Source organism: Cygnus olor, chromosome 1 (assembly GCF_009769625.2).
Source record: "Cygnus olor isolate bCygOlo1 chromosome 1, bCygOlo1.pri.v2, whole genome shotgun sequence".
Classification (NCBI taxonomy): Eukaryota; Metazoa; Chordata; class Aves; order Anseriformes; family Anatidae; genus Cygnus; species Cygnus olor.
Genome location: NC_049169.1, coordinates 59,644,193 through 59,668,352, shown reverse-complemented (window position 1 = coordinate 59,668,352; position 24,160 = coordinate 59,644,193). Strand labels below are relative to the sequence as shown.

The window sequence follows — 24,160 nt, the reverse complement described above, 5'->3', positions numbered from 1 at the left end:
TGCAAGGTGGTTGATTCTAAACGTTTTTTTTTGTTTGTTTTAATGTTTATAATTACTCTGGATTATCTTTGGTTATTTTTGTTATAGCTAAAGATAGCATTGGGTTTTCTAGTTGACATTTCTTTCAGTACATATCTTTTGAACAAAGAAATATTGTTACTCGTGAGTCTGAACAGGAAATTATGTTGCTAGGGTTTAAAACAATCACTATTTTACAACATCTGTCATAGTATTAACTGACAGATGTCTGCTGCTAACTGGGTTTGATAGAAATCCCTCCTACAATATGACTTAAAAGACCAAGGATGTAAGGCTGAAACACTGTGTTCTAGAATATTTCATGTCAGCAGCCTGTGATCTGAATGAAACATCAGAGAAATCTTGTTAGCAGGCATCCTAACTGGAAGGAGACAAGGTCTCTCCGGGTCTCTATTGCCATAGAGAAATGGCATTACTTGGTTTAATGCACCAGGTTTATTCTTGAATTCAAGGTTTTGTGCTCCTGTTTCAGAATTAAGAAGAATTAAAAGTCTTAACTTATGCTGATGCAAAAATTACCTGAATTCAGATAACTTGGTCTATGTAATTTCATATTCAAAGCAAACCTTTGCTGTCCTTCTAGCTGTTAGGAATTGCAAGATGGCTAACAGTTTTCTGTCCTATTAAGTTCATGTAAACATTTACTATCTAGTGCTACACCAGATATTCTACAGTGTATTTAAGTTCATCAGGTATTTTAGGAAATAAAAACCTATAGAAGAGTGATGTACCAAAGTAATCTGGCATCGGGTCTTCCCCCCCCCCCCCCAAAAAAAAAAAAAGTTCTGTTTTTACCACGTTTTCCTTTTAACCTCATTTTTTAGGTAAACTTTCTATTAATGTTAGTAACAATGAAGTCTTACTAGTGGATCTGGAGTTGCTCAGGTCACTTATTTTATCACTTGAAATAGAACTGTTACATTTATTGTTTAATTTATAAATTCATCTTCAAGATGATTGTTTCTTGAAATGTTTTTTGATACAATGAATTGTTGTTTCTGTTAGACAGATGATATTCTTCTACCACTGAACAGACTCTACTGGACAGTGCCCTAGCCATCTCAGTCTGTACTGTAGATGGCATACATAACTTTCAGAAGAATGCCTCTCCTGCTTAGACTGGCCGGACTGTACATTTTGAAGCTATAAGACTTGGTCAGTTAGGGCTTTCTGTAGTACACTTTAAGATATTTATGAAATAGCACCAAAAAAGTAGATTCAACATTTTATAAATATATTCAAGATTTTAACAAGAAAAAACTCACAACATAATGTTTTTTGCTATATCATATCCTGGTGTAAAATGGTGTAGGCTATGGCACAGTGTTTCAGTAACTAATCCACACACATTAGATCAGCATTTTATGTCTTGGCCTATTTATATAAATTCTAATTGAAGTATGAATAAACTTTTCCTCTTCTTTGCTCCAGTTAGTTCTGTGTATATCAGATGGGGAACTGGAACTTTCCTGGAAAAGAAGAAGGAATATGGGGAGAAAAAGAGATTAAATGAACTTTACTTCTAATAGCAAATATCCTTAGTTGGCATTGGGCAGTAGAAGCAAAAAAATAAACATAGAAGATGTTTTTATCACAACTTTTTTTCCTTAGAGGAAAAACTGCAAGGTAATCAAGAGTTACATATTATACATAGCATTAAAATTAAGATTATCTTAAGTAGTCCAATGTTGTTATGTATAGAATAATCCTTTTTCTTCCAGCATCTATATATATATATATGCACACCCATAATGTATATATTACATATGCACACACACAAGCACACGTGTAAAATTTGTGGAACTGATACAGGTATGCTCAAGACTTCAGTAGGCAGAAAGGTCTGAACCTGGCTTTCAAAGGCAGCTTCAGTCAATCACTTCACCTGCTTGTTTGTCCTAGAGTTCTAGGCTCAATGCAGTATTTGTGGAACAGATACTACTCAATTAGTACAATGCTTTTCTCATTTGAGGGTATTATTTTGGAAAGTGTCAGTTTAGTGCTGAGGGAAATAAAACAGTTTGGCAAGAAGCATCGGGAGACTTGGCTAGAGTTCTTGTATGCATCTCTGAGACAGGACTTTCTTCAGCAATGCTCTCTTCTTACCTCTTGACAACTTGCACTGAATGATTTTTTTTTTCCCCTTGAACTTTTCATTCTCTTGTGGTTAGACTGAACTGTGTTTTTTGGAGCAGAGGTACACCACCATCTTTTTTCCTTCTCTCTCTCTCTTTTATTTTATTTTTTTAAACTATCCTTTTTAAGATCTGGATGGTTCTTGACCCATGTGCAGAGAGACTTCACATGGTGACTTTCCTTTGGCTAAGTGCATACGTTGTGCTTGAACTTCTGGAAAGCAAAAGTTTATCTGTTTAACCAAGCCTGCAAATCTAATGTGAACTGAATAATCTTTAATCTGTAAAAGTTAAAGCTGAGAATTGTGTAGAAATATCTGTTTCTGACCTGGAGAAAAGCCAAAAATGTTTCACATTAACTTCAGGGCTTCTAAGTTATTTACCAGGAGTCTTGTTAAGCCAGAATAATCCAAAACAGCAAGGTCTCTGGCGCCATTCCCTCCATGTATTTTAACAGAAATCAATATAAACAAACTGGTTTTCCTCTGGTTTAGTCCTTGTTCTTCTCAAGCCCTGCCCACTTATTTTATACTTTGGATCATGAATCTAGACAGACAGAATTTCATTTGTTGGAGGTGCTCCCAGCATGAAGAGGCATTCTAAAATTCCACTTCAGAATTTAATGCGTACAAAACATAGTTGTCTTTGAGTTTGCAAGGTATCCTTTTAGGAGAATTAAGCAGGAGCTAGTAAGTGTGAAGGAAGTTGAAAAGTTAGCCATCACCTCACTCTTGGCAAGGGCATGCAGAGTATCAAAGGTGTTGGCATTGCTTTGTGTTTTTTGGCAGAGGTGTGATTTGCAGCATCATAGATGTATCTAAAATTTCTACCACAGGTGCCAATAGTAGTTCAGACTTCAGGATGTGTGAATAAATATGGAGTCATTTTGTACAGTCTATGGTATAGTAAAACCAAAACTATTGGTGTCTGACCTAGATAATGTTAGGCTACACTTAATACGGTGCATTTCTACTTTGATTTGGATTGTAAACCTAACTCTTAAAAATAAACAAATAAAATTAAAACTTTAGTAAGTCTTCTGTTGAAGGCAAGATTTAATGGCCTATTTTTTTCATTAGGGTTGGCCGTAGTATACAATTATTAGATGTTGCAGGAAAGTAGCTAATGTTTCTTTAATTTCGAAAAAGAAACTGTAGGTTATTTGGAAAAGGAAGATGGATTACTGCAATAGATCTTCAAGTAGAGAGACTGTAGAGGAAAAATTCGTAGAGCACAGTTCAGAATGAACAGAATTGCTTTTGGTGTTTTTGCCTGACATACTTTGGCTTTACAAAACTAGTTAAAAAAAAAAAAACGACTTCTGACAGGAAATCAGTCTCATAACTGAACTTAGCATCACAAACATCTCTAACTTCATTGGAAAGTTTTTGTCACAAATGTGGTGACTGGAATGCTGTTTTTTTGCTTGTTTTCATTTCATTTTTTGAGAGTCACTGTTGTCACTGAAGAGAATTTCCATTTTTTTAAGGATATAAAATTTGACTATACTTCTTCAAAAGAAGGATTCACAAGCACAGGGTCTTGTTTCCAACAGCAATAATAAATTACATGCCCTGTAAGGACAAAGCACATGTATACGACACTTTTCCTGAGTGCTGTCTCAATCTCTAATTTCAGTTCAGGTATCTTCTGAACACAGACTTCTGCCTGTTTTTTCTGGGAATAAGGTTTTTAAAGAATGAATCCTTTGTGCCTCTTGTTATGATGTTATTTCTTCCTTTTTATTACGTGTGTTATCAGCTGGTACTCAAGGGTGAAAGTAACTCTGTAAATGAAAAAGTAAAAGGGCAGGGAATCAATGAACACATAAATTAGAGATAAAATAAAGTACAGAGTACCAGATACTGAAAAGGTTGAGAAAACAAACAGAAAGGGAATGAAATCAAAAACCAAGTGTAATGGGAAAATAATGAAGACCTTAGATACAGGGGTTATTAAACAGAAGATAAATGATTGCTTGGTGGGTTGAGGGGAATCTTTATTATAATCAACTTTGTCAGACTGGATGATGTGTTCCTGTTTTGAGTAGACTGTAGAATTGATGATAAAGTTTCCAAACAGCAAGCAACTTCAAAGAGCTTTTGGAAAGAGATGCATTAGGATGTAGGTGAGCTGCTGATTCTTGCATTGCTTTTTTATTTGCCCAAGCTCAAGCAATGGTAAAAACATAGTCTCTCACTTAATTTGAATGTTTTACACCTCTGGAGATTTTTTAGATTTTTTGAAACATTAATATTTGAGTTTTGTTGTGATCACTCATTAAAATATAAAGGCATCATTAGTGTAAGTACTGGAAAAAATTAAGCTTTAAGCTCAAGAGTTTTAATCTTTCACTTCATTATTATCTAATTAAAGTAGTCAAGACAAATTTGGTGTCTTTATATTGTTTGTGTACTCTGAGACAAGATCTGTGATCCCCAGCTCATTTGCTTAGCCTGCTTCTTTGTAGGCATCACTCATGGTAGTGGAATCCTATCTTCATATCTCTGTATGGCTTTTGCACCTATTCACTACGCATTACACTTGCACATTGAACAATTCACTACTCCTAACACAGATTTTCCATTCTTGTGATGTGGCTGGCTGACTATACTCACTTTTCGTTAAGTTGTTTTATTATGTTTAAGCAGTATTGTTCGGGGCAGCACTTCCAATACCTGAGAGGAAAGATGTGCTTATAAATGGCCAGTGAAGTTCTTGGAATTATAACTGATTCTCCTCATTCACCAAGTCTGAGGTAATTCAAGGCACGCTCTTAAAAGAGCCGTGGTTCCCATAGCCATTCTGTAGGCCCATGATCTTTGGGTATTCTTGTGATTATTCCAGAACTTTTTTTTTTTTTTTTTTTTTTTTACATACTCAGGATCATATGCTTTACGTGGGAGCCTGCTATATTTCCATTGTTATAGATTGTATGTCTCGCAAGTCTGAAGACCGAAACATGGTATAGTTCTCTCTATACTGCCTATTGGATCATCCTCTGCTAATAGGTCAAGAGTTTTGATGGAGAGAGACCTGGTAGTTCTAATCCAAAAGCAATCCCCAAAGTAGCCTATCATGCATGCAGTGTGGATGGTTCAAGCTACAGGACAATGAAATGACAATGAAGGAACAGTCTCAACCTATAGTGTAGGTGCACTCATAAGATGAGAAGGTGTTTTCCAAAAGAACTGTTGAAATACAGCTCCTATATCAATCATATTAAATTATTTATATTTTTGATATCAAACATCATGGACATTTCTGGATATTGCATAATTAAAATAGCACGTTCTTTTCTGTAGGTATTTTTTCTCTTGATGAAAAAGAGGATTAATATTGTATGCCTTGTGGCAAAAAATAATGTTCATCTAGTCTAATTACTATCTACTTAAATGTAATTGAAAGCATGTTCATATTTTAAAGCGCTACCATGAAGCACAAAACTCTCAGAAACATAATATGATGTTAAATTGGAATCCATGTTCCAGTGAAACATTTTGTTCACACTTAACAGTTTATGAGCAAAACAGAAACTATAGGTTTAAAGAAAGTACTTTTCTTTGAACTTCATGGAAAAGTTAGTTTTGTATTGCAGCTCAGAGTATTACAAATGCTGAATTCATTACCTTTTCTTATAATCTCTATTTTTCTTAAGCAAGCTATTATGTGTTGGACAATACTTCTACACTGCTGTTTTATTTAAAAGATCAAAGCTGTTCTCTGAAGAGTTTTGATTAACTGTGAAGACTGGCTATGTTCAACACTAATAGGTATACTAAAGTGCTGCCAAGATTAATGTGGAGATGACCTCGTGCCTATTTTCAGAATCGCAGGGGGGCGAATTCTGTCAACAGTGAAGATGCATTTGATAAAAGGCCGAAGCAATGGGGATCCTTTCTGTCAGTCAGTAGAGGAAGTTGTACAAGATTTGGATTTGAAGATTAAAAATATTATCGATTCACAACATGAAGTCTTGACTGCCAGCACCACTGGAGTTAGTCCAACACGGGTAATGGGACTTCTTTTGTTCTTCTTACTATTTAACTTTACAAGAAAGCAAATGTCCTTCTCCTGTTTTGTTTCTTTTTATTTTTAAAAGACTTTTATATAGAACATTATCTTTTCTTAGTCATTTCTTCTACGCTGTGGTTTTTAAATTCTTGAGAGACTTATACTTAAGGATTACAGTGTGGATTTCAAAAAGATGTTTTATTTAAACTTCCTACATCAAAATTGTAAGTCAAGTACTCTTCAAAATTTAATTTGTTCTTGCAGCAGTTCTGAATGTAAATACTTATAACTATTAAATTGGCCTGAAATTTAAAGGCAGTAGAGCTATTACGTTTCCAGGCAAAAAAAGTGCTAATGAAAGTGGAATTAAGATTTGAGAACACATGTCAATAATTTTGATTAAAATACACAGATTTTAATTAGCTCAGAGTCAAGTATTATTAAGGGTAAAAAACTTAAAATAAGGTTAAATACCTTATTTTCTGTACTTTGAATCAACTCAGGTTTATATTAGAATATTTTTTTAATGAAATTGTCAACCAACTGTATTTTACATAATGGTTACTCAAAATATTGTTTAACGTCATGTATTTTTGTCTAGGAAACTTTTTTAAACTTCTGGGCTTCTTGATTGTGTGTATATTCTTAGAATGCTTTGTATTGTCAAATCACTGGAATTACCCCACAGTAACAAGATTTCTAAGAGATTTTTATCAGACTCCCCAATATGCTTTTGCTTTTCAGTAAGAAATAAAACAGCCAGAGACTAGTGAGTAGTTAAATTGGTTTAAATATGTGTTTCCACTGAACAACATCCTCATTTTTCTGTGTTTCCTGAATCTATCATTTCCCTGTTGCCCTTTGGTGTCTTTGTGTTTTTCTTTATCTGCGCCATCTGAAAAATTGACTGCCGTATCATTTCTGTCTTTGTCTTCACCTGACTACCTGGGTGCTTGATAAATTTTTCTGAAAAAGATTTAGGTTGTTATCAGCCAAGTATGACTGTTCTGATAAAACTTCATTTCTTCAGAGAGATTTACCAATAATGCTTTTCCAAAGTGGTTCATGTTTCTTATTGTTCTGCATAGGTCAAGTTTGTAGTCTAATAAGTGTGTAGAAATGTTTACCGGTATCCTTGCAGGGGCAGAAGATAGATGATTGTATCCTGATGCCAGGAAATATGGAAATACTTAATTCCATTAAGATCAGAATAAAGCTAATGTTTTCTCAAAATGGGCAACTGTGGGCAGCTTATGAACTTTATGTTAATGTGAGTCTGTGGTTTTATGTTGAAATTTTTCCCAGTTGTTGGAACAACCTATCTGCTTGTGAATGGGAAGAATCTTCTATAGCTCTTCCCCGTGAAGAAACTTGAGTATACAACAGAGGATGATGGGCTTTAAGCTAATCTTTTTCACCATACTCGCCACAGTATATCTGTATGCAACATAGTATGGGTATAACTGAGAGCTGTCAGAGATGACTGTGGTCTGGATATGCTGGTTGGCTTGAGAAATCTAGTATTCTCTCAAAGGAAGCATAGACAAAAGTTAAGCTATTATATCGAATTGCAGACTTTATTGGAGCTTTCTGTAGATGGACATTGTACTAGTGCAGATTGCCATTATTGATTTTAAAAATGAAAAATTTCCATAAGTTTTCCAAATGAATTTGAGCCATATAGGAAAACTGGAGCGTCTGTATTGTTCCATTAAGATCTCAGGACAGCAAAGGTTAATACTCTGTGCTGAGCTTCGTATATATCTTTTTGTTTTGTTTTGTTTTGTTTAACAAGAACGTTACAATTTTCACAAAACTCATTCTGTATTCAGAATAAGTTATTTTTTTGATGGGATATTACTTTTTTTTTTGTACATCAGAGGTTGACTTATTACTTTGAGAACAAATTATATCAATGCTCAGTTTTCCTGCACATATCTGTTTTATAAGGACGTAGAGCTATAGAAAAAAATATTTTATGCAGAATGAAGCACAACTTTGTGTTGAAGCCTTCACAAGTGACTAATAGGAATTGTGATTAATTTCTTCCTGAGAAAGTCACTGCTGCAGATGGAATCTAGTTGGCATTTCTAGAACTAGACAGAATAGTCTGAAGTAGATAACTGTTACTACCCTTGAAAGATGAATAATAATTTTCTTGAGAAAATATTTTGAACCATGATTTTTAACAACAAACAAGATTTTTGTGGCAGGGATTGTTGTCTTGCCTAAAGTTCTATTGTATTTGGACAATTGAATTTTACTCCATGGTAAGTGTATCAAGCTACTGTTGTAGTACTATGTGAGATTTTTGAAGGTCATCTTTTGGCAGTTAGGAGGTTATGCTATACTCTCAAGATTATTATTATATTTTCTTTGTGTATAATCAGTCAAGCTGATTCCAAACTCATACTTTTTTATTAAGACGAATTTACCGTGACACTCATGACATTTTATAAAAATCTGTGATGTGGTGATGTAATGAAGGGGTTCAGAATAAATTTTGAGGAAATTAAATGTTACTGAAATAAGCCAATTTTGAAAAACCAAGTATAACAACCATTTCTATAATTGCTATTTCTAGCTATTGATTATAACTTATAGTAACTGACTGACATGTGTTGCTATGGTTTCTTGAAAGCTACATACATAATTGATGTAATCAAATAGGCAGAGAAATAGGATTTGATCTTTTCAAGACTGTGTTTAAAAGCAGTTAACTGATTAGATAAATGCAGTTTGTTGCCTGTCCTGTCCTGAACAAAGTCAGGCTACTATATGTTTCTGTGTGTTGGTAAATAAGAAAGCCAGTAGTTTTTAAAACCTGCTACTGTGTATTTAGTGCTAAATTTCTTTACAGAACTCCTAGAAATTTTAAAAAGAAATGCTGCAAACTTGCAATTCTTGCAGTCCCATTGTGGCTATGAAGTTCTATATCTACTGGCTGTAGTGTTGAACACTTCCAGATGTGGATTATTATTTTCTTTAAGGACTTCTTGATTCTTGTGGAAAACTGAGGAATTCATTCTGTTCCAAACAACAGGGGATTGTGCCTCTTGTCAAATCTTGGTGGATTTCTCACTTTTAACCAACTACTTTTGCAGATTCAGTTACAGGAGCTGGACTTCTCTAGAAAGTTTGTGTGTCCCACAGCACTCAAATTGGTTGTGAGGAAATAATACATTAATTTCTACTGCATAGTTTCATAACAGATTTGAATATTTGTGTGACATGCTCTTCAGTGTATGCCTCCAGCTGGCAATGATCTAAACTCTACTAGTTGCTTGGGATGAAGGAGAATCTTCCCTGTAGTCAGGTTACTCCATAAATACTTCCTGGGAAAGGGGAGGAGGAGATTCTCCCATCGTATGCTGATATGGGTTGCTTTTGGGGCTGAGCTACAATCTGTTTTTTGTTTGTTTGTTTTAAAATCTTTTCAATAGTATGTTTTCTTTAATTTCATTTACTTTCAGCCAAAGCTGCATTCCATAAACCATGGCACTGTGTATTGTGGCAGAGATACTGTGAAAGTCTTACTAGTTCTTCTGGATGAAGAAGCAGTCAGTGCTCCTACCGAGAACAAAGAATTATTATTATGTGATGATGAAAACTTAAATATGTTTGGAATCACCTCTGTTCTGACACTCTTCAGGTGAGTATTAGAAGGTTTTTGTTTGTTTTAAAAAAAGATTTTACACTGAGTGACCTAATAAAGAACTGACATTACTTACACTAAGCAAGTGACCAAATTGCAGTCTCTTGTGAGGGTAGGTGTGAAAGGAAACCATTCTTAGGACAGTGTCCAGTTCTTGGAAGTATTCTACCTCCTCGTTATTTTCAATGTGGTTTTGTAATGTAGACTTTCTGGGCTATTACATTTCTGGGCTGCACAAAACGCATAAAGAGTATCCTTTGCAACAAGTCTTCCAAATGCTGATCTATGTTCTTAAGTTCAAATATGTGTGTTTGGTAGCTGATTGCATTTATATTCAGTTTGAAGATTCCTCCTTTGTCTAGGTATGGTACAAAAGATTTTTGAATGATATCCTGTTTTTCTTCCTACATAGTCATTATTTTTCAGAGAAAAATTTAAAATAGTTAAATAGATTTTCATATCGTGATCCACCAGTCAGGATAGTTTCACACAAAGCATGTTGAAACAAATTCACATGCATGAAGATTTATTGGTAGGGGCTGTAGCTGATGGAATATGTTACTCTAATGGTGAAATTTATTTTGGGGGAAGAATAAAACTGAGAGCGAGAGAAGAAAGAAAACTCTCCCCAGTGACCAGCCAGGGTTCCTGTACAAGCATCCTCAGCAGCTGGTTCCTCAGTAATACTTTTCCCATGATAACTATATTGTTTTCATAAGGACCTCCTAAACCCCACTGTTGATTGTACCTGCTTTTTGATGATATTAGCAGTGACTGGAGCATCTATTCATCAGGGCTGGGGCTACACAGCTGTTAAGCTCTGTGCTTGCACATTTTTGGGTTCCTTAGCATTAAAAAAAAAAATAATAAAAAAAGGCAACAATGAAAGAGTAGGAAAAGTGGGGAACTAGGAGTGTTTCTTATGCTGGTGGTAATTGCTTTCCATGAGAACCCCCTATAGCAACACTATCAGAGTGTACAGTCATGAGGAAAACAGGAAAGGAAGAGAATAACAAGGGAATAATAATGCCACAGAGAAAACTCTGCCCTAGCAGCCTGGGTGAAAGGATGCAGAGCTGTGAGTGAAAAGCAAGCATTAGACTTCCAGATGTAAGGCCCTTAGCAATACAGAAGGCAAAGGTATCTAAGACACTGTGCAACTCTAGGTTACCGATGTTTTTGTTTGTTTGTGTGTTTTTTATATAAGAACTGTATCACCTTTGTCTTTTAGTCCTAAATTGGACGATGGATGATCCTAAATTTAGGACGATTTAAGGGTTCCATTAGATTTATAGTTCCACCTCCTTCACGAAACCAACCAAACAAGCACAGTCTAATAAAATTTAGAAAAAATAGTTTCATTAATAAAAATTCTGATTAACCCTGTAATTTTTTTTAATACAGAAGGCAGATTGTAGCAATATATTTACATATTTTTCACTGCTCAAATATCTATAGCTGTGTACATTACTATTTAATTAAGGAAAGTGTTTAAAATAACCAATATTTAAGTCTCTTATTTTTCCATTTTTTCTGATTCAGGAAAATTGATCCACATTACTTTTAAAGCGGTTTCATTAAATTAATAAACCCCAACTGGGATGTATTTTTATCAAAATAAAAAGAGCTTAATCTGATTTAGAATAATGCTCAATGTGAATGGAATCAAGGCCCGACTGAATTCTTCTTAATTAATGTTGCTATTATTCAAAGCTAGATCTTGATTTGTTTTCTTAAACAACTCTTTTTAATTTAAAATGAAATTAAAACCACCTATTTCTGAATAAGAGTGCCCACTGAGTACTTTGGTTTCACTTACCACATTTGATTTTTCAGCTAAATTACCTTTCTTGAATTTTTCTCCAAAAGGTTAAGGCATTTTTTTGACTTGAAATCTTCTCCTTGTAGGTGTAAGGAGGTGCTGCTATCTGGGAATTTATATTGTAACCTACACTAAATTATTGTGTTTTCCTTAATATTTCCTAGTGGTCAATTTGCTTTAGATTTTATTTTCCAGTGGGCAATTTTGTGTAGGATATGGTTATTTTAAGAGAACACTGCTGCTTTTCAGATGAAGACTGAAATTAAATGAGAGCATCTCATTTTTAAAACTTGAACATTTCAGTATTTTTACTTTCTTTGATTTACCTTTTTTTTTTTTTAATAAACTTTGAGATTAAATTAAATGGGTAGATTTAGCTGTCTGTTTTGAAATCCTGACAAAAAACACTATTGATGAAAAGCAGGTATTGTGTGTTGTTTAACTGTTTTGTTGGTTTTATTTAACTGGAAAATATATTTTTGTAATTTTGTGGAATACATGAATATTTCAGAACTGGAAATGTAAGCAATGGTGATACATCCTCGATATTTTGGAACATCCAAACCAAGCTGAAGTTTTTCTTACTTAATGGGTCTTTCAGGGTACACCTCAAATATTTTCCTTTCATAGGGACCTTGTTTCAATGTTCTTGAAAATATTCCTTTTAGGTATGCATTATAGAAGTGCAAATAAAATTTCTTTCTTTTTAATGTTTTTAATTTTTATTTTATTTCATAGTAGTATTTCTAAAATTTTTAAGCAAACAAAAAAATATAGTGATCGTGTTGAAATCAAAATAAGGTGATTCTGATATAATTGATTATACTAATTACATTTTAGAGTTGAATTTTTCATGAATAAGGATTAAGTATTTTTATAAGTCTTTGCAATATTTTTTTTCTGGCTTTTTTCCTGACTTTACTGACCTGTAGGTTTAGGGGCAACTTTTTATTTGCTGCTGTTTTTTATACCATTCCCGTCATCTTCCCATTCTATTAATGCTAAAGCCAGTCATTACTACTTGCTCATTTTCTTTTCTTGCTTTTTTAATTTCCTTCTATATAGAGAAGGGAAATTAACATGTTGATCTGGTTCACAAGGCAACAGATCTCTTGGAAACCAATTTTGTAGGTTCTGAAAAGAAAGCTCACATATCCATGCAGTGGAGAAGTAGTGATAATTTAACCAACCACTTATCCTGAGGAAGCATCAGGTGTCGGAAAAGTGGGACACTGAGGATTTTGTCACTATGGGTTACAAGGAGGACTCATGAGCCATAAAAACAGAGTAGATGGGAGCATGCCAAAGCTACATATTTTGCCAATTTAAATGGCAAATATATTCCAAGGGCATGCAGAAATTTTGCACCACAGAAAAATGGAAATAAAAGAAAGAATGAACTAAACACTAAATTTTATTTATGGAATAATTAATAGAATAATTGAATAGAATGAGCTAAATAAATTAAATAAATAATGAGTTCTAAAAATAAACAACTGTCTTCATATGCACAGGCCTGCCGTGAGCTAAAACTGAGAAGTAATTATTTACATATGCACAGCTTCCTTTTTTTTCCAAGAGCAAAAAAGTCCCTCTTATATGCATCATCTTTTTGCATTTTATACATCAATTTTTTTCATTAATTTATGTAACTATACATATACATAAGAGTACTTCTTCACAAGTGAATATACATAAGAGTACTTCATACACAGAGTACTTCTGTTGAAAAGTATGTAAACAGGAGGAAGATTATTCTGGATGTCAGCCATATGCTGCTCAAAGAGGTGGAAGTAGAATGCTAAGTTGGTAACTCACCAGCAACATTACCAATAATACTGTTGTTGCAGAGCTATTGTAAACTTACTGCAAAAGGATACCAGAAATCGAAACTGTAGGTTTGATTTCATTATGCAGTCTTCAGTTGTCATGGTACATGTGGTTACTCGGGAAGGAAGAAAACAAAGTAAGGTTTGGAGGGAGAAAATGTTTGACTTTCTGCTTCTGAGGAGCTTGCTATGGTAATTATTTTTCTTAACTAATTGCATGCATATGTTCTGAATACCTGCTATCTCTTTTTAATATAGATCTCCAGCACAGTCCGATGGATCTTCCCCAAAACCTCTTAGACAGCGTATTCAGAAATCTATGGATGAAAAAATAATTAAGGTACTGCATAAGAATCATTATGCACAGATGGATACACTGAAATAATAATGCTAAAATGAAAATAATAGTGTTAAAAATCTCAAACACTTGTCTGAAAGGTAGTCCATAGCTAGAGAAGTGATTACCTAATAGTTAGTGGCCTAACTCAAACAGTACTGCAATATTAAAATGAAATGAAAACATCTAACACTCTGGAAGAGAGAGGCTTTAAACTTAAAAATACTTTCTCATGAAGAACATCTCTTAATGGCAATTTGCTGAGTTAGCCTATATTTCTTCATTTAACCATCTATGTATGTCAGGACTATAGAATTAAAACTGAAGTTATGTGAAAGCAAAAATAATATTGAACATAAGGACCTGATTTCAGTTCTGAAACAATAATTACTTTTTCATTGTATTTTTTTCAGAACACTTTTTTTTTTTTTTAAATCCATGCTATTTTGTAGATGAAATTGAGCATTACAACAATATGTTGATATTGTGAGTGTTTGTAATGAAAAGACCAACTTCAGTGTTTCTGAATATTGCAGGCTTCCTAAAATTGCATTTTACATAGTCTCTTTTTCTCAAACTTGTCAAATGTTAATGTTGAGACTTTGGAAGGAGAGCTTGTATCTTCCACAGGATTTCAACAGAGCGCTAAATGTGAAAGTAGTGACTTAGTATTCTTTACAAACTTTATTCTGACAACAGATGAAAGCACAAATATAATTAGTATGTAAGGAAGGCAACAGAGGTTTTATAGGCCATCAGAATTAGTTTTGGAACAGCATAATGAAAAATATGTCTCTGCCACTGAAGATGAACGGAATTTTAATATATTACATGTATGAGAAATAGAAAGTCATTAAAAGGAACTAAAATGAAAAGTACTGTCAATATTTCCAGCATGTGTTTTAAACATACTCCAATTCCATACAGACTTTTTTTTTTAGAGGGGTAAATAGGAGGACTGGTGGTTTGGATGCATGCACTAATTAAGGTGAAATTTAGCTTAAAACTAATAGGAAAACATTTGAAAAGACTGGAGCTGATAAAAGATCTTCATGATAATTTTGCTATAAATAGCATATTTAAATTGCAGCTTATTCATCAAATAGCAAAAAATGTGATATTCTGTTTGCATAATACATTGAAATAATTTTCTCATCTAAACAGAGGTTTTGTAATTTGATTCATGAACAGCTATAGTCAGCATCAAAAATATCTACAATTAATTTATCATGATTTACTGGAAACATACAAAGTTTTTTATACAGACTGTCAAAAATATGAGACTTGAGATTGATTCATATTATGAAGCCATTTTTTCTTTTTTGAAAAATATGTTTTTGCTAATCAAAAACATGAGATTATCTACCATGGAGAATTGCTGTGCAAATAATAGTTCTCATCAAAAGTCTCTGATATCTTAGTTATCTCTAATCTCCTATGATTATCTCTAATCTCCTGTGCTGCTTTTGTAATGCCTGACCGTAACAAGTTTGCTGTGACTCCTGTGCCCCTTGTTAACATAGTACAAGAGTCTATTTTTCTCTAGGACTTTTGTCTTAGCCTTGATTTCACCATGACACTGAATATACCTTTAGCAAAATAGAATTAAGCATCTAGTGTTTTTAGCCAATAATTTGAGGTCTTTCAATCTACTTCTAAATCCAATTTTGATACTCATAAGGTGCCTATTATAAATGGGGAAGACTATATTCAAATATAAACTTTTATCTTATAAGATCTTTTATCTTAAGAAAAGCAAAATTAAGAGGGAACAGGCGACAGGTCTAAAGTCTATGGTTTGCCCTTCTAGACTTTCTTTGGTGTCTTGGACTGTAAAGTTTGCTTATAGTGTTACCTTTTGTAGATTAAATATGTGATGGTTGACACTCTTTACATACTTTAGCAATGTGAATGATAACGTATGTGTTACTAATGTTAACATAAATGGCCACTTGGATCTACAAAACTCAAGTGTTTCAGAGCAACATTGGGGCTGCTAAACTGACACTACTAATTGTAAGCATTCTTCATGACTTTCTTCCAGTGTATCACTATTGTACCAGAAAGAAAATGTCCAGCATGGAACTGAGGCCAAATATCTCACAATGTTTTTCCATATAAAAAAAGTGAAAATAAAAATCATACAGTTCAAAATGTAAATAGTCTGCAATTATGTATGAGTATAGACTCAAATTCTTACTCTGGTTGTGATGCCTGAATGTTTCACATTGTTTGCAATTCTCTTTTCTGTGTATCAGCCAAATATTGCCATCCAAACTACACTGTATGCTTGTGAAGTCTACAGTTATTCTCCTGCTATTCTTATGTTCACTTCAGGCTTACTTCTTCCAGTCAACTGAAATTACTGTTGCCAAAATGTCTACTGACTTTTCTAACTGAAACTCAGAGATAGTTCACTGCCCTTTGTCATTGATCTCCATCCTCTCACAGAAAATCCTGCTTTCCTTCTTGAAGCATTATTCGTCTTTTATTTTGTCTTTTCCGGGTTGTCTTTTTACCATTCTAACAATTTTTACAGGGTTTTTTCTGCATGTTTCTCCTCCTTTCTTTTCTTCCTTTTATTGTGAAGACTTACAGGATCCTGTCTTTCCCTTTTCTCTTTCTGTACCTTCTTTGTGGAAGAATATATCTACAAACAGAAGTTCAGGTATTATCCTGTTCGTAAATCTACACTTAATCTAAGTATGTCTTTTGTCAAAACTAACAGATTTTGTAACTTTTTCTATAGTGTCCTGTGAATCAACACCTGTTGATGTTGAAGTGGTATGTCTGTCTGTCTTCATATATTTAACGTTGGGGACGGTATCCTTTCTATTACTTTTTTTGCGCCATAACAGCTCTGGAATATATTCTTCTTTATCCATACATCCACTCAGCTATAATATATTAAAGATTCATCTTGCTTTTTGATCATGGTGGTATATTTTTATTGGAATTGATAGATGCAGCTTTGGCCTGTCTTCACTGAGATTGACAACCGAACAGCAAAGTGGGTAGATGCTAAATGCCATTCTTCTGTTTGCGTATCAGTCTATTTCTTTAAGTTGTAGTAGATACAAGCTACTCGTTTTAACCCATCCCAGCCACATTGATTATTTCTGATTTGCTGCCCTGAGATATCTGTTCTTACTTACATTCAGCCTACAATACTAGTTTTCACTGTTGGTTTGTTAATTTTGAGACTAGCTCTTCCAGCTGTCTTGTTTTATATTTTTTCTTATGGCTGAAGAGATTTCCTGTGGATATCTGCAAAACTCATTATCCTCATTTAAAGATTTTTTAGTACCTTTAAATCAGCCTCTCCTCAAAACTTAGCAGTTTTATGTATTGAGATGGATGCCTATTACAGTGACTAATTTGGGTTCCTTTCCTTATGAATCCGTATATTTCTTGTCTTAGATTGTAATGTCTCTTGGTAGAAATAATTTTTGTTCTGACTTTACTGTGCAGCACATAACACAATACATTTCTTGTCCATAACCACAGATCTCAAGTGTTGTAGTAGTATTTATCACCTTCTTATGCTGAATGTCAGTTTTCATAATTATTTCATACAACTGTCTGAGAATGTGTACAGGTTGCTTGTAAAATTTACAAGTGTGAATAAAGAAATTTCCATGATATATGGGAGAGGAAGAAAAATGCAGTGGTGAGTATACAGAGTATACAGAGTAGTAGAAAAACACGGTAGCTTGGTTCTGTGCTGAGTCCCATCAAGAAGCATGTGGTGAATAAAGAAGTTTAGGAAAAACTAGTAAATGAAGGAAGAAAGGGACACTTCACTAAATTAAAAAATAAAAATAAAAATTATACCCCTCCTTCTGTAAGAGGAAGTGATTTCTCACATCTGCAGAATTATGTGGAGAACTGCAGATCGATACTATCTAAACCTACGGCATAATATCATGAACATATTTTTAGTAACTAAAAATACGGAGAGTGGAAAAATAAACAGATAGCTATGAATTGGAATTTGTATTTAAAAATAAGATAAACCTATTACTTTTTCCATTGTATCAAAACCAATTCCTGGCAACAGTGGAAGAGACAAAGAAATATTTCATTTTGCAATCATTAAATACTGGAACATACGCAAAAAGCTCACCTAACTATAAGGGCATTTGTTAGAAGGCAAAGCCACCACTTTGAAGAAGGAGAAATTTGGGGAATTAGTATGTTGTACCTTTTCATTCCCTCCAGCAGAAGTAGGAAAGAGAAATAATAAGAAACTCAATCCTCTCATAGGATGATGCAATTAAGAAATCAGTTGTGTTTCAAGGTTGCTATCTATTGTTAAAGGGAAGTGTCTTAATGGGGAGTGATGTATTGTAGAAGGAATTATACTTTCATTAATTTAAAACCCCATTATTAGATAATTGATTTTGCTGAATGCAATGGGGTTATGCAAGCAGTACTTATTGTTGTGTGAGAGGAATGGAATGACTGTCACAATCGTCTCCTTTAATTAGATTAAAGATCAACTTAAGGCAATAAACAGGTCTCATAATAAAGATTTTAGTCTTTCTTTTGCACCTGAAAAGATTAACTGGAGTTTCAAGCTGTAGGGAAAGTATTGTACCAGAGCTAATGAGGTTGGGTGAAGCTGAGAACACTAGCGGTTAAGAAGGAAGGAATTAAAACATATTAGGCTGTGAGCATATAATATGTGAGAGAGTAACAAATTTATTTTATTTTTTTTAACTCAGGATTGTTTTGGCCTTTTGATGCATCGTGTTAGAAATCTTGCTGCATTGTTAACACATTTACCCCACAACAGCTGCAAGAGCTTTCAGTAGTTTGGCATGTTTTTTTTTTTCTTCCTAATGTAACTGTAGATAACTTTTCCTATATGAGGCACTATTTTCTTCCAATTGGGAACAAAACTGTAGTTTTAGTTTTAAAAGAATTTGTGGCTAAAGAACTCTAACAAATCTTGGCATGTTTTAAGTTCATTGTAATTTTACTGTGTATAGAAATCCTTCCAAAGAAAAAGCTCCACAAAGCAAAAAATTCCAGTCTGCCTTTCTCATGTGACTTGTTCATGCTTATGTAAAATGACTTAATATCTAGCTTCAAGCATTTCTGTTATTCTTCATTGCTTAGTTCCCTAAATGCTGTTACTTGAGAAAATTGTTTTTGCCTATTTGTGATTCCAGCACAAATAAACTGTGACTTGGAAAACTATCAACAGGAAGTTATCAAGAGTTTTCTGTATGCCCACTATAATTGTGAAGAGAAAATTCATAGCAACGGAGAAAATAATCCTCCTCAGGTAGTTCTCTCATCTATAGTATCAAGAAATTTTCTGACTGGAATATGATTATTAGGAATGCTAAACTTATTAGTAGTTTCTATGGGTATGAAGTGTGCCAAAAAGATGAGTACCTGGAGGAGAATGGGGAAGGGGAGACAAAGGTTATGTCAGCACAAAATCTGAAGAAAGTTTTTATTACTTTCTGGAATCAGTTATTTGATAAACCATACTTGTGTCGAAAATACCATTTTTGTTTCTACAAGACCCCTAGACTACTTTCCAAGGATCCCTGCCTGTGAATTTTGAGTACTCTCAAAACCCAATAATGATGTGATTTGTGGCTGTTTTCAAATCAGTAGTGAGTTAATTTAGGATAGCAAAAAGCTGGTATAATGTCACCCCCCCCAAAAAAAATGATGGATTTGGCAAAATCATAGTTTAAGCCATTACTCTTTGTCCTATCACTGTACTCCCTGACAGAGTTCCTCCCCAGCTTTCCTGTAGGCCCCCTTTAAGTGCTGGAAGGCCGCTGCAAGGTCTCCCCAGAGCCTTCTCTTCTCCAGGCTGAACAACCCCAACTCCCTCAGCCAGTCTTCATAGGAGAGGTGCTCCAGCCCCTTGATCATCTTTGTGGCCCTCCTCTGGACTCGTTGTAATAGGTCCATGCTCTTCTTAAAAGGGGACCCCAGACCCGAACGCAGCACTCCAGGTGGGGGCTCATGAGAGCAGATTAGAGGGACAGAATCACCTCCCTCCACCTGCTGGCCATGCTGCTTTTCTTGCAGCTCAGGATACAGTTGACTTTCTGGGCTGCAAGTGCACATTGCTGGCTCATGCCAAGCTTCTTGTCAACCAACACCCCCCAGGTCCTTCTCATCAGGGCTGCTTTCAATCCATTCTCTGCCCAGCCTGTATTTGTATTTGGGGTTGCCCTTACCCAGATGCAGGACCTTGAACTTGGCCTTGTTGAACCTCGTGAGGTTCACAGAGGCCCACCTCTTAAGCCTGTCAAGGTCCCTCTGGATGGCACCCCTTCCATCCGGCATGTCGACCACACCACACAGCTTGGTGTCATTGGCAAACTTGTTGAGGGTGCACTCAATCCCACTGTCCATGTCACCAACAGTATGAAATGCTTTGCACAAGTCCAGGTAGGTGATGTCAGTTGCTCTTCCTCTATCCACCAATGCTGTAACCCTGTTGTAGAAGGCCACCAGATTTTCAGGCACAATCAGTCCTTAGTGAAGCCATGTTAGCTGTCACCAATCATCTCCTTATTTTCCGTGTGCCTTAACATAGTTTTCAGGAGGATCTGCTCCATGATCTTGCCAGGCACAGAGGTGAGACTGACTGGTCTGTAGTTTCCCAGGTCTTCCTTTTTTCCCTTTTTAAAAATGGGGGTTATGTTTCCCTTCTTCCAGTCAGCAGGAACTTCGCTGAACTGCCACAACTTCTCAAATATGATAGCAGCTTAGATAAGCAGTAAAAGCTTGCTATTACCTGAGCTATTAGGTAATTAGCTATGAGGACATTTTTCATGTTTGTATAACATGATACCTTGCTTTGATGACATTTACCATTTATTTTTTTCATTCTCTTCCCTTTGCACTCCTTTTTTTCAATTTACCTTTACTACTTTTTCTAAAATAACAAGGGTAAGGGTGCAGAGAATACATTTTCTCTTCCTTTTTATCTCTCTTTTCCTTTTCCAAATAGTACTCTAATTGTTTGGCTAGAAAATAAAAACATGTGTTTGTTGTTACTGATGTAGGTTTTCAAATTCTATTATGCTATTCCAGTGTATAAAAAACAAATCTCAACATTCTTACTGACTAACTATTGGCAGTACTGTCTGTATGCAGATGGTGGAAGGAGATCTGGAATAGATTATCAACTAACTTTTAGAAATAAATAGAGCATACACCATTAATATTTTATATAAATGTGAATGTTTTATGTTGGCATCTCAAGGAACTGAAATGCTCCTTTAGGTACAGAAGTCAAGGTGGGAGAATGTGTTACATATTCTGTTCATTAGGGCTACTAACTGACCTACATGTGCTGAACACAGCATGTCTTATATTCTGTTTTACTTTCTTGCAGCTGAACAATAGTAACAGTAAACCCCATTATATGAAATGCAACAGAATTTCTTTATCCATATAAGTACAACAATAACATCCTTCTTGCTTGTGAAAAGGAACAGGGACACTAAGTATGAGTTAATTTCACACAACTTATGTGCAACTACTTGATTAGCAAGTTGAGCTCTCAACATCTTTTCACTCTCCCAGAGCTGTGGGTTACTGGGGTGGTGACGTGAGTGGAGTTCAGGGAATTTAACGTGCAAAACCTCTCATTTTTAGGGCTATTTCAGGTTGTTGAAAGGCTTTGTTTTGTGTTTTTCAATCAAATTGTAAGTTGCTCTTTTATCTTTAAAAACTTTCCAGAAAAGCTTTACATTTTATTTCAACACTACACTAGTGCTCTTTTGTTCTGCCTTCAGGCTATTAAAATTTGCTTGTTGCTAACTCAATGTAATGCAGTTGTTGTACTGGCAAATATACATTCCTAGACCAGAAAGAAAGTTTGACTGTTTCAACAAGTCTAGTTTTGCACTCTTAATTCATATAAATCCTCTAGGTTAGTAGTAGCATCAGCTGAAACAGTTATATTTGGTAGAGCTTTGTATAATGTTTGTAAATGACTAAATGGCATGTGATATGACACAGAGTAAAGTTTTGAAGCATATTTCAAGCTTCAGTGCAGTTGAAATGAAGACAGATGAGTTTGTGAAACTTTTTCAGTATTTGATCTTTACTTCAGTCCTTTAACGCCACATATTCTAATCCCTGCAAACTAAATTAGTGAAGTGTCAGGTGAGAGTGGTAAAAAGGAAACCCTGATATCCCAAAAAACAACTGAATTTGTTGTTGTTTATAGAACACTAACTATCGAGCTTTCTTTGTTTTTTTTTTTTGTGCTGCATATATTATATCTTCATCAGCTCAGAATAAATTGTAGCTTATTTGCCTTTTGCAATAAGGATATGTGATAGAATTCTGTGCAAGATATTGTTGCATAATTTTTGATTTGTGTCATTTACTGAACAATAATTGCGGATTGAGCGGATTTAAAAGGATTATGATGAAGTATTGAAGAAAAATAGCAAACCCAGGAAACTTAAAATTATGTTTTAATATTTCTATTAATATTAATTCTTAAACTAAACAAAATTTAAGCCCCTTATATTCTGATTAAAATAAACATATAAATTAGGATATTAAATTTAATTAAACAAGATTAGACTGTTTTTTTTTTAATTATTTCAAATTATCTTTCTGATTATTTGGGTATAGTTGCTTTATCCTTCTGTACCGGGTTTATGTGGCAAGGTTTTGGTAGCAGAAGGCCTAGAGTTGTGGCTTCTATGAGAAGAGATCAAGAGCTACCCCTATGTTGGTCAGAGCCAGTTCCAGCTGGCTCCAAAAGAGACCCACCACTGGCCAAAACTGAGCCCATCAGTGATACTGGTGGCATCTCTGTGACAACATATTTAAGAAACGGTAAAAACAAAACAAAACCAACCAACCAAACAAACAAAACACACTGAATGGTAGCTGTAAGAAAGGAGTGAGAAAAATGAGAGAAACAACTCTGCAGACACCAACGTCAGTAAAGAAGGAGGAGAAGATGCTCAAGGTGCCAAAGATTCCCCTAAAGCCCATGGAAAAGACCATAGCAAAGCTTTAAGTAAGACTACATGGGTATGGGCATATTAAGTCAGAAAAAATGTTTCTTTAAAAACAACAACAACAGCAACAACAAAAACCTGCGCTATCCTGGAGATATACTAAGGCTGCATCTCAGTGTTAAAAAGCTGGAGTCTGTTGGTTTATGTGGTTAAAAGCAGTATCTGATGAGACTGGCATAAACTGTGACTGAATTTTGTGGATGAAGGCCCCTGTAAAAGGAGGTTTCTGGCAATGTGTTATTTTCTGTTATTCTGTCTGAATTTGAAATTTTGAGTTGGAACTAAAACGTCTGTAGGGCTGAAACTTGAACTCAAAGAAGAAAAGTGGAGTTGTATAATGCAAACTTTTTAACCTGAAAAGTGGCTGTAAACTTCCTATTCACCAAATCCAGTCCAAAAAAAATAGTATTCCTTTTGTGACATTTCTTGCATTTTCTTTTTCCTGATATTTCTATAGCGTCACTTATTCAGTTCGCATTTATTTGGATTTACCTGTGCCATTGTAGTGTAATTATTAGCTAGAACTTCTAATCCACGCTGTACCTTTCAATATATTTTATATAATTCAGTAGAACTTCAAATAGTAGTGAGGACACAATTTGTCTTGCAGAGTATATAGCATTTGTGATAAATTGGCCAGAAAGTACAAAGCTTGACCCTGAAATTCTAAGTGATAGTCAGAAAAACTGTAAGCTAACCATAAACTGAGGAAGGTTGACCTGGAACCACTGCTTCCAGTAAATATAGATATATTGACTATATTAAAATTTCTGTACAATTTTTTGTAGATAAGCCATATATTTTGATTTGTTTGTGCTATAGGGCTAGGTTACTTGCTTCCAGGACTAGGAGGCAGACATGGACATGCAGAACCAGATACAGTAGCGTTCTTCAATATTGTAGATTTCTGGCAATTTAGGGTGTGTGGGTATGTTTTGACAAATGTGGAGTTGGGCATAGGCATTCAATATGGAAATGCCTTTATTCTGTGATTAAATGGAAAATCTGAAATTTACCAAAGAGAGATGTGAAATAATACTTTATACTGAAGTTTTAGATACAAGTATATTGAAGCTTAATTTATATTAGCTGTCATTCTTTTTTCAGTGTTACTGTTGTAAGTATTCTTGAAAGGCTATATACTTTGTAAATGAGTACTTCATATAAACATTTTTGATGTGAGTATACTCATCTTTCTAGTATTTGATCTAAAACTTTCAAGACAGGAGAATGGAAACAGTATATTATTAGTCTTGCAAGTGATGCCTTTTACTTCTATAAGTAAAGATAATGTCAATTA

The 24,160-nt window shown here is 34.5% G+C and overlaps 1 protein-coding gene across 3 annotated transcripts in view; it reads left to right on the top strand.

The window, feature by feature from the left end:
* LOC121071867 (PARP1 binding protein) overlaps nucleotides 1–24,160 on the top strand; it is a 52,955-nt gene that overhangs the window by 27,308 nt on the left and 1,487 nt on the right. For all 3 annotated transcript variants that reach the window (XM_040560670.1, XM_040560658.1, XM_040560680.1), the window contains 3 exons: nucleotides 6,003–6,186; nucleotides 9,662–9,840; nucleotides 13,753–13,834. In XM_040560670.1, the coding sequence (XP_040416604.1) occupies nucleotides 6,003–6,186; nucleotides 9,662–9,840; nucleotides 13,753–13,834 (445 nt within the window). The remainder of the gene's footprint in view (nucleotides 1–6,002; nucleotides 6,187–9,661; nucleotides 9,841–13,752; nucleotides 13,835–24,160) is intronic.